Below are 19,635 nucleotides of genomic sequence, written 5' to 3' on the forward strand. Positions count from 1 at the left end.
TGAGTGGTAAGGATGGATGTATTCTGAATTCTCTTCTGGCTGGGGAAAGGGAGCCAGAAAATGGGTTCTGGTATATGGCCCAAGGACCCCATTGTGGCCATTGCATGGGATAAGGTGGTAATGGGTAAGGCGAGTGCTGTGCATACCAAGGCTGTGAATGCTCAGATGGGGCTAAGGCTTCATAGCGTTCCATGTAGGTCTCATATGTGATGGCGATGAACGTTGAGAGGAGAAGCGGGTGTCCTGCAAGTCTACTTCCTCACCACTATGCATGGAGATCGCTGCAGGAGATGAAGGATAGTACCGTGCTATGTAGCTTGGGGAGCATTCGGTGCCGAGCAGTGGTGACTGCGGTGCGGAAGAAACCGCTATTTCAGTATGATGTAGGAGTTGTGCTGGTCCCGCCGTGGGGTTGCAGTCAACCGTTGGAGTGCTGACCGGTGCTGGATTCAGCTTGCTAGCTGGCATCAAGTCTGGAGTCAGTGGCAGCAGCATTTATCGTAGTGCCGCTGCCTGTGTTGCGCTCCGCACCAGGGTAGTAGGTGCCGTGGAGGAGACTTGATGTCTTGACTCCGGTGCCGCGCAATGAGGCTCGGCAGAGGTCTGCTGAGGGACGGTGCCAGAGGAGCCTGGTGCCTCATAAGTGCTCTCTCTGGATGAGTGGAGCACTGAGGGTAAAGACCTTGCTGGGGAAGCTCTCTTTTTGTGAGAGTCCCTTGTTGGAGAGGTCGAGGCTCGCTTCCTGATAGTTTTCATCATCGCTTAGGGATCTCAGTTTATGAGACTCCCCGGAGGACGTCTCTTGCGGAGGTTGGAAGGATTTCTTCATCAGAACCATTTTCAAACAGAGATCCCTATCACGTCTTGCTTTTGACTTCAAGTTGCTGCAGTGTATGCTTTTCTGGGAGATATGAGTTTCTCCCACACAACGGATGCAGGATGCCTGGCTGTCAGAGACCAGCATTGGTTCACGGCAGGAGTCACACTTTTTAAACCCTGTTGAGCCCAGCATGACTTCAGTTAAGCCTCTCCCCCACTCTTGATAGATGAGGGTGGGAGTTAATTGAAGTGGTAAACCATAGAGCTATTCCTAAACTGAGAACTAAGTAAAGAATTTTTTTTTTGTTGAAGAAAAACCTCTAAGAGGAACTAACAAAATTATGTAACTAAGTATAGACTAACAAGAAGTTCCTATGTAACTTTTTTCCCCAGAAAGAATCAAGGAGAGTACTGCCGCGGAGCTCCGTCTGCAGCTGAGGATGGTTGAGAAGGAACTGAGGGGACAGTCGAGGGTGCGCGTGCTACTGGAGGCGCCAATGGCTGGACGAGACAGCTCCTGTGCGCGCCCTTCCCCCGACCGAGTACTGCTGTGAAAAATCTCCGATCTACGGTGCAGGGACACACAGACACCTAGAGTGGAGCATCCACAGGGACACCACTTGAAGAAGAAGCTTATGTTTGATGCAAAAGAGAAGGGGGAGCCTACAGATGGTGCAAAGAGAGGAATGTCATGATCAAAGCAATGAGCTAAGAAAATGATCTTTGTAGCAGCATGGTGAGTGGATAGAGTGGCACAACACTGCATTTGTCAAGGCCACAAAAAATTATGTTCCAGTAATCAAGACATGAGAAGATGAGACAACAATTATAGCTGCATGAATGGATAGGAAAGGCAGTATCTTAGAGACGTCATGAAAAAAGAATCAGCCAGCTGTAGACACAGCCTGGATATGGGGACCTCCAGAGATGTCAAATTTAAAGATAATACCCAAGTTAAAAGCCTGAGTGATAGGCAGGATGGCGGTGCTGTCCACAGTGATTGAGAAAGATGGTGTGGGGGGAAAAGATTATGAGATCTGTCTTAGCCATGTTGAGCTTGAGCTGATGGCTCAACAGCCACAAGAAGATGTTAGAGAGAGTCACACTTTTTAGCTTGGGTAGATGGAGACACACCTAGAGTAAAGATGTAGATCTGTGAGTATTCAGCACAGAGATGGTAGTTAATTTGTGTTTGTGAATAAGATTACCCGGAGATAAGGGGTAAAGAGAGAAGAGAAAGGGACAAAGGCCAGAGTCCTATAATACCTACCGAAAAGTTGGAGGAGGACTGCCAGAAGAACAAGCTGAAGGAGTGAGGCTGGAATTAGGAGGAGAACCAGGAGAGGAGAGTCACGGAAGCTGTAATGATTTTGGGAATTTGTCTCCATAACTTATGAATGTTTGATATCATGAACTCTCTGCATGTATCTTCATCGGACTGCAAACTTCATTTTGATTATGGGAGCTAATTGTCTGTTGTCTTTTTACCTCCATGTTGGGACTGAAATACAGGGCTGACAACAGAGGATTGTTAAATGGGATGATCTATTCAAATATAAACACCCTAGAAAATAAACTGGCTCCCACTCAGGAGAACTGGTTTGTCAGGGGAGAGGCAACTAGCAATAAGGTCCTGTGTGGATCTGTGATCACCTGAGGAATCTGATTCCAGAAGTCACCTGACAAAGGTTTTAAAAACGTTATAAAAGGCCATTTTCACCAGCTCAAATAGAGGGAGGCTGCTACAGGAGCCTGAAGAGGCTGGGGCTAACTCTGCTTACCTGAACTCAGATGGTCCCCCGTGGACTTCCAAGGGAAGGGTGAGCCAGGATCAGGGGAATGGTATTCACAGTGTTTGTTGTTTTCTAAATGTTCTATGCATCTCTTGTGCTGTTAAGTAAAGAGAATTCTGTGTGTCTTGTGTGTTACATCCATCATGTGTCCTTTGAGAGTTAACCCGTGACTCCAGAGCACCCACATAGGTGGAGTTCTGGGAGTTCGGGGGCTGGGATTGAGGATATGGGATTCCATTAAGTTGGAAGAGCAGAGTTGTTTAGCTAGGAAGATGACAGAACTAAAGAAGAAAGAACAGATTTGTAATGGAGGACGTCAGCCAGGCCATGAGATTTCTGCCAGAGATGCTCCGTTATGCCAACAGACCCTGGTTGGCGGTGGCCAGGATCGAACCTGGGACCTCTGAAGCTAAATGCATCAGCCTCTACTGCATGAGTTAAAAGCCACATAGCTCTGAGCTAAAACTGTATCTGACTCTATCTGACAGCTGTATTAGGTTCCACTAGAGGGGGACACCAAGCAGGCATGGTTACAGCTCTACAACATGAGAACAGGAGCACAGGAAGCAGATGTTGGGCACGAGTCAGGGATGAGGGCTGGCAGACCTGGCAATGGGACAGCTGGGCCAAAAAGTCAAGGGTGAAGGAGAGCAAATCATGGAGAGAATCAACAACCATATCAACGGAAGAAAGGGAAAAGAAAACAGGGATGAGAGAGGTGAGAGCAGATGAGAAGTCATCAGTACTGATGGACTGGAGACATGGAGCAGGGAGGGGACTGATGGGTGATGCTGAAAGAGATCAGGTGATTGTCAGAGAGGATGAACTCATCAACAGAGAGATCAGAGAGAGATTAGTGATTGGTGAAGACCAAGTTAAGTGTCTTTTGGTGAGTGGGAGACTTGAACCAGAGCTGCAGTTCAAAGAGGTGAGAGCAAGGGAACGTGCAACTAAGGGGTTGGATGGGTCATCAACATGGAAGATGAAGTCACCAAGGATGAGTGCCAAAGATTGTGAGAAGAGGAAGAGAGAAACCCAGGAGTCAAAATCAGAATGAGGAGGATAGATGGGGAAGAGTTGGGTGGTAGATGTCAGCAACATGGAGGGGGAAAGGAGAAGAGTGAGAAGCAATACTGTTTAAAAGAGGAGAAAGAGTGGAAAAGGGGAAGGAAAGAGGGTCAGAAGCAGCAGGACTGGGAGAGGAGAAGGCCAACATCCCACCATGGTCTGATCCAGGTTGGGGAGTGTGAGAAAAGGCACGGGCTCTATAGAAGATAAAATATTTATTTGTTTTAAATATTTGTTTATTTTCATTCTGATTCAGAACTGCATTATTTATTTAGTTTTGTAAAAATGACCCCTTCAATGATCTGGGTGCATGTACTTAAAAAAAAATAACATATAGAAAAGCAGTGTCATTTATAGGCTGTTTTCCCCCCCAGTAAACTTGTTTGGAATAATAATGCAACCTTTATAAGGCATACCTCAATCATATTTCACTTTCTTATTAAATGCCTAGGAAAATACATGGGCTTTGGAACATGCCCGGAATATTAATTTATACAGGCTCTTTAGAACCAAGACAAGAGACAGGTTCTTAAGACGTGGGGCAGTTCCTGAAAATGCTTTGCCTGCAGTCCCCTTAGGGGCTTTACATTTTCTAGAAGGCCAGATGATACCAGTTAGCCCATGAAACACTGTCAGCAGGATAAACAACAGACATCTCATTTTGAAATCATGTTAACTGACTCTGCAAAACAGAGAACAAATCTACCTATTTGTATAGGAGGGTGCAACAAGTGCACTCACAGACATGTACATGTACCCATAAAGCCCCACATATGTGCATAAAATGTGTATCTGTGTATATACTTACCCATTTGCAATCACACATGTGCAGGTTTTGTAGGCACAACAATTACACATTCCTTTGAAGATGTGACCCTACATGTTGATAAGTCGCTTCATATTTTTTTCTGCAGAATACACTGAGAATATTAATACATACCTGGAGCTCCCTAGAGAGTACAACATTAGAAAGATCAAGTGGTGTTGGGCTGTATCCATTTCCCTGGAAATATAATGGAAGAGTTATTGATGTTTTTAAACTATTTACTTAATTTCTACTGTCAACAAAATTAGAATTAAACTATTTAGATTTCTGAAGCCCTTTGGGTAGGAATCATGTTTGCCTTTGTATTTTGTACAGAAATGAACATACCATGGATGTTTAACCAACAACAGAGGCTATAAAACACTTATATTATTCTCATTTTGTTCATCAGACCCCAGTGCAGCAAACCAATTAAGAACATGATTACGGTTAAGCATGAGCAGTCACACTGAAATCAATGGTACTACTCATATGCTTAAAGTTAAGCATGTGAATCGTTTCCATTTTTCTTTACATGATCAGACCCTTATTTACATGGCTGTCAAACAGTTTTCTATTTATGTGATGTTATCTAGTGCTGGTAATGTATATTTTGTATTTTCAAAAATGCAATTAAAGGTTATAATATGGATTTATGTAAAATGTAAACAGACTTTTCAAGAGAGAACTTGTTCGTCTTGTAATAGTTCTAACACAACGTTTAAAAATATATGCACATTACATGATAAGGCTATCAGAGGGTGATTAGCTGCAACAAACAGATAACCTGCCTATCTCCTTGGGCCTCGTCTTGTCCCACTGACCAGTCAATTAAAAAATTTCCACTGGCTTCAATGATACAGATGCAGGCTCCTTATGAATTTGCCTCCATAAGCTTATGAGCATGTTCAATTGTATGTGTGACACTGCCACTCTGTGACACACACCACACAGTATGAGGCAAAGAAAATGTAATCAAGGCTTCTCACTAATCCAGGTCATCAGTGAGCTAGAGATTCACACCAGCAAGTGAAATAAACTTTTGGAGATTAATTTCTAAGGTTCTTTATCTGAGAAATGTACACAAAATTTGATGGCAGCCAATTCTACTGTATACAGACAGGCATCTATCAGTCCTATAAAGAAGTATATAAGAAAATACAATAAAAAACATATTTAAGGAAAAAGTGAGATGCACCTATTGGAAATCTGTGAATGGGAGGGCACAAGCCCACCCACAGCAAAGGCCCCTCCTCACAGCCTAACAGGAAGAGCTACAATTACTTGCAGGAGATACCAAGTAATTTTGGGGGACAACGAATGTAAAACAGGGAAGGGAGTGAAGGTCACAGGGGCAAAAGCAGGGAGCCAGAGGGGGACACTGAGCAGAGAACCCCAAACAGCCCCCACTTTTCCTTGAAAGCATCCAGAGAGACAGTGGGTGGCTCAGAGGAACTCTGCCCGGATACGTGAGTGAAGGGAGGAGTACAAATAGGATCCACAGTCGCAGAGCACCTCTCCATCCAGCATCCTCCTCCTGGTATGGTGGAGGGCCACCATGACCACCACTAGGAGGAGGTCGACGAGGAGGTCTCATGACTTTGTGGGACCATGGATGAGGTGTGCAAATATCAGGAGGTGCTGGGAGAAATGCAGCCAGAACGTGAGGAGAAGGTTCTGGAGGAGCCAGAAAAGGGGCTGGAACCTGGCGCACTCGATGTAAATGTGTGCCAGGGTGTCCCTCACACTGAAAAAGGGGCAAGAGTTGGGGAGAGGGGATGCTCCGTGAAGGAGCTGCCAACTGATATCCCTGGCAGGTCGCGGGACCAGGGTGGAATACAGACTGGCCCACTGGGACTCCTCAGATGGAAGGAAAAGGTTTTCCCACAGATGGAAAAAGTGAGATGCAACCCCTAAAGCAAGGTAACACAAAGATCTACACAATTAAGGGATTAGACTGCAATATTCATGTATTTAATATGGTCCTGGCCCATTTCCAGTTCCCTACCACAAAGTACTAGAGGTCCTTTTGCTTAAACAAGAGAAAAAAACCTCTCCAAGAGATCACACTCATTAGGTTTCATTAACATTAAACAAAAGTTTTCCGATACCCCACCTAGTGCCTCTAGGCTGAATATAAAAAAGGCCCGATTCCTAAGGAAATGGAGGGAGGTTGTTTCTGAGGGCATTCTTTCTTCAGAGAGTGCCTTCTCTTTCTAGGCTCATCTTTTATTTAGCAGTGCGGCCCACCTGCCTTTGTTATAGGGAATCAACTTCCAAAGGGATTCAGGTGCTGTCTTTCAAGTTTTCTGAGCCATGCAAGGAACTTCCCTCAGTCCTACCTTCACCTAGAGCTCTGTTGTCCCAGTGATTACGTTGATGCCACCTCAGTTTATTAGGGAAGCTGGGATAGTATGCGTCAGAGCTATAAGGACTCTCCTTTGGGGTCTGAAAGGGTTTGTAATGCCTATCACAATTATCTTTTTTATTTTGGTCAGCCCTTTCAATACTTTTTAGTTATAATTGTTATCTGCAATTATAAGACATCCATCACTATGGTATGTGACTGCGGATAATATCTATGGCAGTTGATAACTAATTAGGCTTCAGCAAGCAGAACCATACTAGCCACTTCTAATAACCTACTACAAGCCCCCGTATATGAAAGCTCCATTCCCTTGTAATAACAGTTTTATCCCAGCTTCCCAAATCTTTTAAAAATAACTTTATTTCCAAGAACACCCCACAAAGACATGATATAAAATTTATCAAGACCCTGTTTAATGAGACACTATGTGTTTTTACAGCATCAGGTCTCTGATCTCAGCTGAGGCTTGTAGGAGCTGCTACAATACCAACAATGACAGTAATACTAATAAGCTAAGTGTGGCAAGTTTCTTTTTACATGATATAATGTTAGGGTCAATTCTCTGTAAACAAGTGAACTGATTGATTTCTGTGGTTTTAAGCAGTTTTGCCTTACTTGGCTAGACTGTGATATGCTGCGGAGCTTTTCATTTTCACGCTGCTGTACCATTGCTTCTCCTTCCCTGGTCCTTTCTAGACTCCATCCCATGGCTAACATGGTTTTAAGCGATTCTCTGGCAGGCCAACGATAAATTTCCTTTTCCTTTAAAGAAAAACAAATGAGTGGATAATTATATAGTGTTTCACAAGCAACTAGCAAAAGCCTATGGAGAAATATTCCGCCCTCAATTACACCTAGGCAAGCCCAATTAAAATCAACATATGTTGCACAGGTATAACTGAGGATAGGATTTGGCTCTTTGTTTCAAGTATTTTTAGAAATAGTCATATTACTTACTTCTTTCCCTTGGGGCCCTTATTACTAGGACACGGCACAATGCATTAGAAACTAAGCACAGCAGACAAGTGAATTTTGAATCAACAGACAATGGTATTTATATTTTGCAGCTGCTTGCAAACTATTTACTGGTCTTTCTGACCAATCAGGAAAACGTATACTACTGTACTTCTAACACAAAATATCCACCAATCCAGGGTGCTATTATTTCAATGAAATCTCTACATGGTGGACATTTGAGTTTGTCAACACGAAAGTCTCTTCTTCAACCAATTTTGATTCACAGATAGTATTAATGTAAAACTTAATGGTCTATTCTCCCCTTGATACAAATACAAACACCACTAAATTTTATTGGCAGGGAATGTATCTTGCTGTTTTTATGAGAAGTACAGGTCTTTTGTACCTGAAACATTATGGCATAAAGAAAACTTGAATGTTTTATTATCCATCTCTTAGAAGTAGTTACCATATATCAATAACTACACAATATGGCATGTTTATAAAGTAAACACATTGTGTAAGAAGTGATTAAAAAATCCTCTCCTCAAATGAGAAAGATAAATGATCTTTTATCTTAACAAATATGAAAATACTTTAATAATAATGCACATAATAATAATACCTCAGAGTTCTATGGTGCATTTTGTCCAAGGATCTCAAAATGCTTTACAAACCTCAGCTAATTAAATCTTCAGCACCCATGTGAGTGTAGCAGTTCCCATTTCTCAAATGGGAAAGGTGAGGTAAAGAGGGGGTAATGCTAAGTGACTTGTCCAAAGTCACATAGGCAGTCACTAGAAGAACTTGCAATAGAAACCAACAGTCCTGACTTAGAGTTCGCTGCTCTACCCACTAGAAGACTCTCATTCCTAGTCAAGAAACTCACAGAAACAATTCACCTACAAACAATGTTAGAAATGTTTTACCGCAGAGGAGTTTCCCTTTATACCCTCCACACCTTCAGCAGAGTAGTGATCTGCCTTGGCTGAGGAGAGATCTCTATTCAAAGATCTTCACTCATACCTTTATCTCAGCCTCAGGAGGGATAAAAAGAGTTCTCTCCTCCACAAAGGGCTGAGAGCAATACATCCATAATACTCCCAGCATCAGTTGCTCTACAGGGTGAGAGAGAGAGAGAGACTGGGAATCAAATCCAGACTTCTTGCATAGATTACAAAGCAAAGGGTTGATCTAACCTACAATTCTTGTCATTAACTGAAATACAATATGATTTGGCTCTCCCCACCTCTTCTCTCTATTTCATGTGCTTGTTAAAAAGGATCAACTAAAATTGTGCTAGAACCATGCTGTTTTATGCTAGAAAGAACTTTAAGCTTTCCTCCATTACCTTTTCAGTTAATGTTTTGAAAGGCCTTATTAACGGATGTGTCTTCGTATTTTCATCCAGTGAAACACCATATTTCCATCCACTATTACTCTGAAAACATAAAATATATTTTATTTAAACTTTTTTCTTATATGAATAATGTAAATGAGCAATCGTAAACGAACTAGTCATTTTAATATGTGGCATACAGTACTGCACATCTACCTAAACAGCAGTTGTGCATTACACCTGGAAAATGTCTCTATCCAGGGATTTCCAATACACTGTTCCTTCTATATTTTGCAGGTTTACTCCTTAAAACACAGACTTCAGATATTTTCCTTGTGTCATGGCTGGTTATTTTGACCATAAAGTGGTTTTTATTCTTGGTTATTGTTCTCCATTTATCCCTAAGAGATTTATGATGTATAGCTGTTTAAATTCTGCTTCCCTCTCTTACCACTTTTTTATATATAAGCAGAAAACAATGAAAGAAATTTTTAGATAATTTCTTCAGATTTTTTACTGACTAAATATAAAATGGATTTTGATGCCCTCTTTTCCTCTTTTACAAATGGGCCCAGAAAAAAGCTATTATCAAAGTTTGTGTGACTCTTATTCTCATATATTTTAAAAGGTAGAGCTGTATTCTTTTAGTGGAATGTTCAAACGAAACAACAGTAGTTTCATTCCTGCTACTTATTCTATATTCTTCTAAGATCAATCTAGTGTCTTTGTATTTCATAATCAAAAGTTAACTAGTCTTTAAATGGGTGATTTCATTTCATATGTGTTCATTATTCTAAGGCTATTTACTACCAGCACTTTTGGGAATAATTGGCAGAGAACTAGTTGCAATTCTAATGGTTCAAAGGAAGTCAGAGGTGGGCAGAGTTCGATGAACAGAAACTGAAGAAAGCATTAACAGAGATACTATGAAGATTGGCAGGCCCAAAGTATAACCCCATCCTACTTCCCTTAAATTATAGAGCTTTATTTTTCAACTCTCCTGTGACAGAGAAAAAAAAAATCAGTCCTAAAATAAAGTATTTAACAACATAAGAACATTAAAATCTCAGCTAGGCTATTGACCAACAAATATAGAATGCTTGACTATGTAAGTGTAGGCATCAGGCCACTTACTCCATTTCCTCTGCATGCAAGCATCATTCACTCAAACTCTCAACATGACTGCAGGCTTTTGTAAGCATCAATCCTCTCAAGAGTGGCAGGCATGTGAATCAGGACTAAGCTAATAGACCTACACTTCAGACTTATAAGATTTCTCACAGTCTCTTTAAATAGTTTGTAGTTCCCTATTTAAAAAACACTCTAAACTATAGCAGACATGGACCCACACCAGTTCTTTCTACTACTCACCTACTTTCTAAATGAGCAGAGCTATCTCACTTTTTATAACACTTTTACAACTAATCTAATGCACCCCTACACCTAAAAATCCCTGTCATCAGAACTACAAGCCCCCCCCCCCTTTTATCCAGAAACATTCAGTTGCAAGCCTCTGAACACAGATGCTATCCACTTTGCTAAACTGAATGATGCCACACAAGGCTGGCAACTCCATTCCATACAACAAACGGTGCAAGAGAAAGCTGTCTGAGAAGCAGACATATTAGCTCAGCTCCTAAGATAGATTCAGTGGGAAGTCTTCCTGCACCCCACCTTGCCCTCACCCAACATATCAGGAGATGGGAGAGATGTTGTCTCAGTAAACAAGCTGCCACCACACTCCTTAGGCACCAACGGGTGCAACACCTGCGGTTGGCTGATACAAAAGTCCCAATCTAATGAACCAAAGAAGATATATCAGACCAGCACCACTTTTAGGCTGGAAAAGCAAGTTCCTTGAGCTTGGGAGGATTGGGAGAAGAGTGAATTAGTGAAGGGAAGTCATGACCATCTGATCTCCCCCATGCTGCAGGACAACAAAGGGAGAGGACAGGGCAGAGAGTGCAGAGGAAAAGTTTTTGCATTTTAGTTCAAGTTAGATGATTGTGTTTCTTTATCTGTTGTATATGCAAGTGAGTTTCTAAGAGAGGTAAAGAATCTGTTACCGAGAGCGGTTATTGTGATTGTGGCTGTTAAGGAAAGTTAAAGAAGGAAAACTTGTCATTTTCTTGCTTTTAAGGGATTTTTCCTTATGCACCCTTAACCAGTATTTAATAAGAACATAAGAATGACCATACTGGGTCAGACCAAAGGTCCATCCAGCCCAGTATCCTCTCTACTGACAGTGGCCAATGCCAGGTGCCCCAGAGGGAGTGAACCTAATAGGTAATGATCAAGTGATCTCTCTCCTGCCGTCCATCACCATCCTCTGACAAACAGAGGCTAGGGACACCATTCCTTACCCATCCTGGCTAATAGCCATTAATGGACTTAACCTCCATTAATTTGTCCAGTTCTCTTTTAAACCCTGTTATAGTCCTAGCCTTCACAACCTCCTCAGGCAAGGAGTTCCACAAGTTGACTGTGAGCTGTGTGAACAAGAACTTCCTTTTATTTGTTTTAAACCTGCTGCCCATTAATTTTATTTGGTGGCCCCTAGTTCTTATATTATGGGAACAAGTAAATAACTTTTCCTTATTCACTTTCTCCACATCACTCATGATTTTATATACCTCTATCATATCCCCCCTTAGTCTCTTTTCCAAGCTGAAAAGTCCTAGCCTCTTTAATCTCTCCTCATATGGGACGCGTTCCAAACCTCTAATCATTTTAGTTGCCCTTCTCTGAACCTTTTCTAATGCCAGTATATCTTTTTTGAGATCAGGAGACCACATCTGTATGCAGTATTCAAGATGTAGGTGTACCATGGATTTATATAAAGGCAATAAGATATTCTCCATCTTATTCTCTATCCCTTTTTAATGATTCCTAACATCTTGTTTGCTTTTTTGACTGCCGCTGCACACTGTGTGGACGTCTTCAGAGAACTATCCACAATGACTCCAAGATCTTTTTCCTGATTAGTTGTAGCTAAATTAGCCCCCATCATATTGTATGTATAGTTGGGGTAATTTTTCCCAATGTGCATTACTTTACATTTATCCACATTAAATTTCATTTGCCATTTGGTTGCCCAATCACTTAGTTTTGTGAGATCTTTTTGAAGTTCTTCACAGTCTGCTTTGGTCTTAACTATCTTGAGCTATTTAATGTATTTAATGAAGTGTATGCGTGTACACGCACATGCATATGGCCAGACTTGTTTAAAAGACTCAGTTTTTTGAATTTCTTATTCTGGCAAGGAAAGAGGCTTGAAATTCATACTAGGAAACAAAGGGCTGAACTTGTTACTTATCTCCTATAATATTAACAAATTTAACATAATTTCATGGAAAACCCAGAAACCTGATTAAGCTTTATTTTTGCCCAAATGAACATTAAAAAAGACAGTGGAATCTGAAATCCCAGATGACAGCTTCAGGAAAACCCTGAAAGGTATTTGCATACATTTCATGCCACAATTGCAGCCCCCAGTAAATTCCACTCTTGCCAAGCACTGAAATAGACAACACAAAGATAGGGCACACATGTAGAACCGTGACCGAATGAAAACACCTAAGAGACCTTTTTTTTTTTACATATATCTTTAGAGAGGAAGAAGGGGCCTAACTATGCTTTTTAAAACTATAAAGGAGATTGGGCTTTGCAGGTCCACTCTTCGACTTCAAAGCTATTGCAATAGAACCTATTTGACTTTAGATCTTCCAGCCAACATAAAATAAATCTCAACATTAAAGCTAACTGCAACTATGTGAGACTGGCATTTCTGTTTAAAGAAGAATGCTTCTTTCCCACCCACCCCCCAAAAGAAAAATAAAAAAATTCAAGACACTGTTTTAAAAGTATAATTCTCAAATTAATGTAAAAAGTCTCTTCCACCAACCTCTGTAGACACTCCAGGAAAGTGCTGCTCTGGTATAATGCACACTTAATGAATGGCAAGCCTATCACTTTGATAAATTGGATAAATTTCCAGTATTCAACCCTCAATGTTCTTTAATTTTCCTTTTCTGACAATTGTCAGTTTTATAATAATCCCTACCTTGTCACAGGCCCATTTGTCATGAGAATGTTCAGCATACTTGCTAACAATATACTCCAATTTTTCAGGAAGAGTAAGGCTACAAACAAAGAGAGCATGGTCATTTAACCATATTTTACTCCAACCAGACATATGAATAAATGGCATAAGAGATACCAATAGTCAAAATGTTTCATCTCAAGAGATAAACAAGTAATCATGCTTTTTAATTACATTTCCATTTACAAGGAATAATTCAAAACAAAACCAGTGTTATAGTGATATTACTGAGTTTCTTCAAATGCATGAACACTGGAGCATTTAAGAACTGTAGTAATAGAAAATACATCTGCTAAACCATGTCTGAAAGATTTTTCTTTTATTCTTTGTGGTTCTTAGTATATATACTACTAGGATGAATGTTTTGATGTGTTCCACGAGGAGGAAAAAAATGTTAATTTTAATGACCCAATAATAATGTTCAGTTGTTGCATAAAAATTACTAGAAATGTATTTTTGAGAATGCAACAGTATTACTAGGAACACCATACTTCTCTATTAAATCATTATATATAAGTCAGCTTATTTACTTTGACATCTGAGACTTATAATTACACAGGACAAATTCACACACAGAGTGAAGATTTTGTCATAACCTGGCATAGATTAATAGCAACATTGATCTGTGAGATTTTAGTAACCATGAGCCATCTCAAGCATAGTTCACCCCTCTAAATCACGAGAGAAGCAAAAGAGTATTATCTAAGTGTATAACCAGAGTATTTGGCTTTGGCTTTCGTACTCAATGTCTAGATTCATAAAGAGGCATTGCAATGCCTCACTCCAAGGTGTCCTGCTGCCCAGTGGAATTCATAGCCCTGAGTTAGGTGCCCAGGCTCTCCATCACTGTCTGGGGAGAGTTAGGAAACTAGGAAGGAGATTTACAGAAGCCAGCAAGCTAAGTGGGGAGCTGCCTGAGCTAGCCAGGAGTAAAATTCAGAGGAAAGGGGAAGGGCCTAGATGCATAAAGGTATTTAGGCATTTAACTCTCATTAATCTGAGGTAGGGCAGCCCTTTCTTTTGAAAAATAACCAAGAGACAGACTCCCCCTCCTCACTTGCAATCATAGCCAACAATCCAGCAGTTAAGACACTCACTTGAGATTTGGACGACCTGTTTTTCAAAACCCCACTCTGTCTGATTTGGAGCAGGGACTTGAACCCAAATCTCCACTCCTAGGACGGAGCCCTAACCACCAGTTATTGGGTATCCTAAGAACATATGAATGGCCATACTGGGTCAGACCAAAAGTCCATCTTGCCCTGTTTCCTGTCTTCCGACAGTGGCCAATGCCAAGTGCTTCAGAGGGAATGAACAGAACAGGTAATCATCAAGTGATCCATCCCCTGTCGCCCATTCCCAGCTTCTGGCAAACAGAGGCTAGGGACACCATCCATGCCCATCCTAAGGTAGGGCTCTCACAATCTCACTTGTTGAAGCTATTCCTCTTTGTTAATTAACCAGTCCTTAGGTCTGAGAGCAAGAGAGAATGAAAAAAGTGAGAGATTGACTCTACAGCCTGCTGGTTAGCACCCTTAGCTGAGATGTGGCAGAAACCTAGGTGCTTAGGGAATTTAGGCACCTCTGGGACTATGCAGCAGCTGAGCAATGGTTTTATGAATGTCAGTGGCATTTAAATGTTGGACTTTGGTACCTAAAGAAGCAATTAGGCAGCTACATCCCTTTGTGAATCCAGCCCAGGGGTGGGCAAACTACGGCCTGCGGCAAGGGCCCTCCAGGGGTGGGCAAACTACGGCCTGCGGCAAGGGCCCTCCACCTCCAATCCTCCAGGGTACGTAGCGCTTCCTGGAGCGGCGCGGGGCCGGGGACAGGGCAGGCATGCAGAGAGCCTGCCCTGGCCCTGATGCATGCCGCTGCTACCCCGGAGCCACTTGAGGTAAGCGGGGCTGGAGTCTGAACCCCTCCTGTATCCCGCCCCCCAACTCCCTGCCCTAAGCCCCCTGCCTGCACCTCGCACCCCAACTCCCTGCCCTGAGTCCCCTCGTACACCTCACACCCCTCCTGCACCCCACCCCTGAGCTCCCTGCTGCATCCTGCACGCCACCCCTGTGCACCCCAATTTCCTGCCCTGAGCCCCATGCCGCACCCTGCACCCCACCCCCCTGCCCTGAGCCCCCTCCCGCAGTCCACACCCCACCTGCACCCCTGCCCTGAGCCCCCTCCTGCACTCTACACCCCTCCTACACCCCAACCTCCTTCCGAGCCCCCTCATACACCCTGCACCCCTCCTCTGCCCCAATCCCTTGCCCTGAGCCCCTTCCTGCACACTGCACCCTCTCCCACACCCCACAGTCCCTCCCACACCCCAACCCCTTGCCCCTGCATACAATTTCCCCACTCAGATGTGGCCCTCGGCTCAAAAAGTTTGCCCACCCCGATCTAGCCCGTACTTCACAGGTTATTGTGAGACCTATTTAGTGTTTACAGAGCGCTTTGGGGCATGTAAAGTGCTATATACATTCTAAATATAAGTTGCAGAGGAGGCATATTTGGTGCCTGAGGGAGCAAGGTTCCCCACATTAGTTATGGAGGGCACGGGTATCATTTAAGATGATAGTCAATTCTCTTCAACAAAAGGAAAAGAAAGGTATTGGCAATAAGTGGCACAAGATACATTTGAAAAACCTGTATGGTTACCATGACTCACTTGACTGTGTTGATAGGTTTGGGATCAAAGTTTCCCTCTGGATCCACTGAAGCCTGCTTTTTCAAAGTTACTCTAATTCTGGTGTCTAAATAATCTGGAGGCAAAGCCCCAGCTATAGCACTTAGACAAGGCAAGGCCATTCGGAAGAGCTCTGGATCATACTTCTGCAGGAGAGATAGGAACTGGTTGGAAAGTTCAATAGAAAAACATGCAAAATGTTAGTGAAAGCAAGACAGCCATATGGAGCAGAACTAGAAGATGCAGTCAAATCATGAGGAATATTTTAAAGTCAAGCGCATAGCAGAAACTCATGCCAGCATAAAGGTGTATACTCCTATGCAGAAACGGATGCATTGTTTAAGGTTCTCTTCAAACTAAATGTTGAATGTTACACAATCCTTTCACATGCACAAGTCTTAAATTGTCCATGGACCTGAAAGACCTACAAACAGACGTGGTCTTATATTTTCAGAATGTGTCAGCCTGTTCAGGTAAAACTTGACTATCCACAAAAAATAGCTTTAACATTTATAGAACTTTCAAAACCTATAGGAAATGCATAGTATTTTGCCGTCTCTTCTCCTTCACTCTCCCTAAATACTGTTCTGCTTAAATCACATAGGTCAAAAGAAATTGACTTTTGCCATAGTAAAGGCACTTCATACATTTCCAAACTTGTACCAGCGGAAGCTGAATTAGCACATTCTCTCTTCTAACCCAAATTAGAGAGAGCTAGCACTTCACAATTCCCAAATAAGAAATCTACCCTCAGCAACCTGATATGATACACATGTAGCGTCTTTCAGCTACCTATTCTAAGGCAGTGTGGCCTAGTACATAGAGCACTGGATTAGGACCCAGGAAACCTCGGTTCTATTTCCAGCTCTGGCCTGCGAGGTGACCCTGAGCAAATCACTTTACATCTCTGTGCCTCAGTTTCATCAGCTACACAAGGGCGATTATGATACTGACCTCCTTTCTAAAGTGCTCTGAGATCTACTGATGAAAAGCACTATGTAAGAGCTAGGTATTGTTAATAGTAATCTTTTGTTAGTACAGCCTGGGCGTGGCCCCTACTTATAAATTGGTCACTTTCCTGCCATTAGGGCATAGGCACCAAATGAGGATGGAATTTAGGTAAATCTTACATTTAGGAAAATTTAGGAACTTATAGGTAAACTTTCTGCAGTGGAAGGGCTTTCATGGTGTCAGTAATGAAAAACAGTGGTGCTATATAATGCTATAAACTTGAATGATTACCCCTGTTGATATTTGGATGCCAAAAAAAAAAAAAGTTGAGGAAAAGCTCTTCTGAGGTTCATGGAGAATTCTGACTGTCAACATGACATGGTTGTAGATGGCACCTTGAGAAACCGAGGAGTTGAGGAGCTAAAAAGAGATTTTCCCATGCTTGCTCTGCCTGAAAGACTTGCCTAATTCTATGTCGTATACTGGAAAATAGATGGGAGCTAGGTCACAGTAAATAACATCATCAAAGTAGTTGGAGACCATCAACATTTAAAACCTACAAATGTCTGTTTACAGAGAAGAATGGAGGAAGACACTGTAAGCTGGCAATTTTAGAGAAATTTCCCATATTTGCACTACTACTAATGACACTACTGGTGGGGAGCCACTACCATAGATTGGGCACCAATGTTTGTATCACCATGTCATCTAGACTTATTTGGAACAAGGTTAAGATAACATAATGATGAAGATGCTGGCAGCTGTCTACATTAGGCTTTCCTGCCCTTGCTACCATTGGTGGAGCTGCACTGGTGGTAGTGCAATGGTGGGAAATATCACTAAAATAAATAGTGTAACAACGCCTCGGAGCCTAATATACTGAGTCTATTGTTATCTGAGCACACTCATTTACACAGCATAATGGAGAGCTGAGTGAATAACTGGCAGACATTTTAATCCTAGAATCCTCTGGGTTACCAACTTTTAGATGTCTTCACTGGAACACTGAGACATATCAGGATATCTCAACACTACCACAGAACAAGACGTACTTCAGGAACTCATCTGCAGAGTACAGGTAGCCTGATTACTTTGACTTCCAATTTGTCAAACTTTGTGGTCAACAGCAAACCTGGATTACCATGAGTCCAACACAGCCCTAATATTATGCCCTCATTGTGAGTGGTCCTCTTCATATCAGGGAGATACCATTTCTTATTCTAGCCTAATCATAGATGGAAGAGGTTGAGTGCCAAAGCCTTGAGCCCATGCTTTGAAAATGCAATGCAGAAAAATGTTTGCCTTCTAGATTGGGGCTTTTTGATAGCTGAGTCATGCAAGGTCCAGCAAAACTACAGAAACACTTTTTTTTGTCTGGAAAGATAGGAATAACAATACAAGTTTACCATGAGTTTAGTTGTTTATGTCAGTGCTTTATGCAGATTCTGTTACCTCCTGTTAAATCATATACACATTATGACTTCTGCATCCTGATATGTAAACTTGTGATTCCTCAAATATGCAATGGACTCTGCCCCCCTTCACAATAATATGCCTTTCTATACTATATAAATGACATCATCATGTATGCATCTTCCAGAGGTAGCTTTATTGTAAAATCTCAATAAAATATTTGTAAATGTTTATAATAAATAATAATAATAATAGGAGGAGGAAGAGTTTGTGATGGAGAGAAATGTACTTAAATACAGGGATATTGCTATCCTGAGCTAAAATGCCCCTAGGCCTATGTTTGTCTGAATAGAGCCCTTGGTGATTAAGCATTCATTTTAAAGGGTGGGTGATCAAGCATTCAATCACATATTAATTTGGTTAGAAGCATTCATTGTCAATATCTACTGTATTAAGTGAAAGCAGAGTTAAAACAAGCACTTTTCGTAGTTTGCACCACCATTATAATTATGCTATCATAGCTATTACAATCTTTAATGTGATTGATCATCATTACCTTATGAGAGAGGGAATCAAAAATTCCCCAGAAAAGTTTCTCAGTTAAATGTAACTCTTCTTCTGCTGCAATTCCATAACTCCCCAATCCAGAAGGTAGACAGTAATATTTCCAGCATTGCTCATAATGATTTGTTAGAAGCTATATAGATCAAAAGAAAATACAATTATGTAAAATCTGTCAATATTTCTTATGAATACTAAAACAAATTGGTTAGTGAGGCGTTGAACCACTGCCATCTACTAGAAAGAATGAGAACTCCTTAAGTGCGTGGTACAGGCACTTTTACTGCTAGAATCTAATGGCAATTCACCTTTTTTGCTAGAGCATTTGGGGCCTGTTCTTTTGAAGCAGGAGTATCTGAAGTCTATTCTGGCAGTTGCTGTAATGTTCTGAATAGCTATGATGAGCAGCATGGTGACAAATAGTTCCTAGATTTGTTACAGTGCATACAAATTAGCCCAAATAATAAAATATAAAGGGGATTAATTAAATAAAAGTTCAGAGGGAAAATAAAGGAACTATACAAGAGAGGATTTTGGCACAGGGGTCTTTTTTTCATCTAAATACACATGGGTCTTACTTCTGGTTATTTAGATAAGTTCATCAACCACAAGCAAAACACATTTGGTGGTCTCAATTTAATTCAAAGTAGACATCAGAAAACACTGCAAAACTGGCCACGATGTATAATTGTCCATGACTAGGCATTTCTGATCAGCTTTGGAAGAGTCCATGGAATAGCAATTGCACTGAAAGTATGTAATACACTGTCCGG

At 41.5% G+C, this 19,635-nt stretch overlaps 1 protein-coding gene across 17 annotated transcripts in view; it reads right to left on the minus strand.

Annotated features, from left to right (window-relative positions):
- The window catches only part of RYR3 (ryanodine receptor 3), a 551,551-nt gene that overhangs the window by 180,416 nt on the left and 351,500 nt on the right, over positions 1 to 19,635 (minus strand). For 13 of the 17 annotated variants that reach the window (XM_054027214.1, XM_054027212.1, XM_054027213.1 and 10 more), the window contains 6 exons: positions 18,858 to 18,998; positions 15,920 to 16,083; positions 13,213 to 13,291; positions 9,162 to 9,251; positions 7,469 to 7,615; positions 4,621 to 4,683 (listed from right to left, as the gene is read on the minus strand). In XM_054027214.1, the coding sequence (XP_053883189.1) occupies positions 4,621 to 4,683; positions 7,469 to 7,615; positions 9,162 to 9,251; positions 13,213 to 13,291; positions 15,920 to 16,083; positions 18,858 to 18,998 (684 nt within the window). Of the gene's footprint in view, positions 1 to 4,620; positions 4,684 to 7,468; positions 7,616 to 9,161; positions 9,252 to 13,212; positions 13,292 to 15,919; positions 16,102 to 18,857; positions 18,999 to 19,635 lie in introns of all 17 variants that reach the window. The other 4 variants (XM_054027202.1, XM_054027201.1, XM_054027200.1 and 1 more) reach the window with 1 other exon arrangement.

Source organism: Malaclemys terrapin, chromosome 4 (genome assembly GCF_027887155.1).
Source record: "Malaclemys terrapin pileata isolate rMalTer1 chromosome 4, rMalTer1.hap1, whole genome shotgun sequence".
Taxonomy (NCBI): Eukaryota; Metazoa; Chordata; order Testudines; family Emydidae; genus Malaclemys; species Malaclemys terrapin.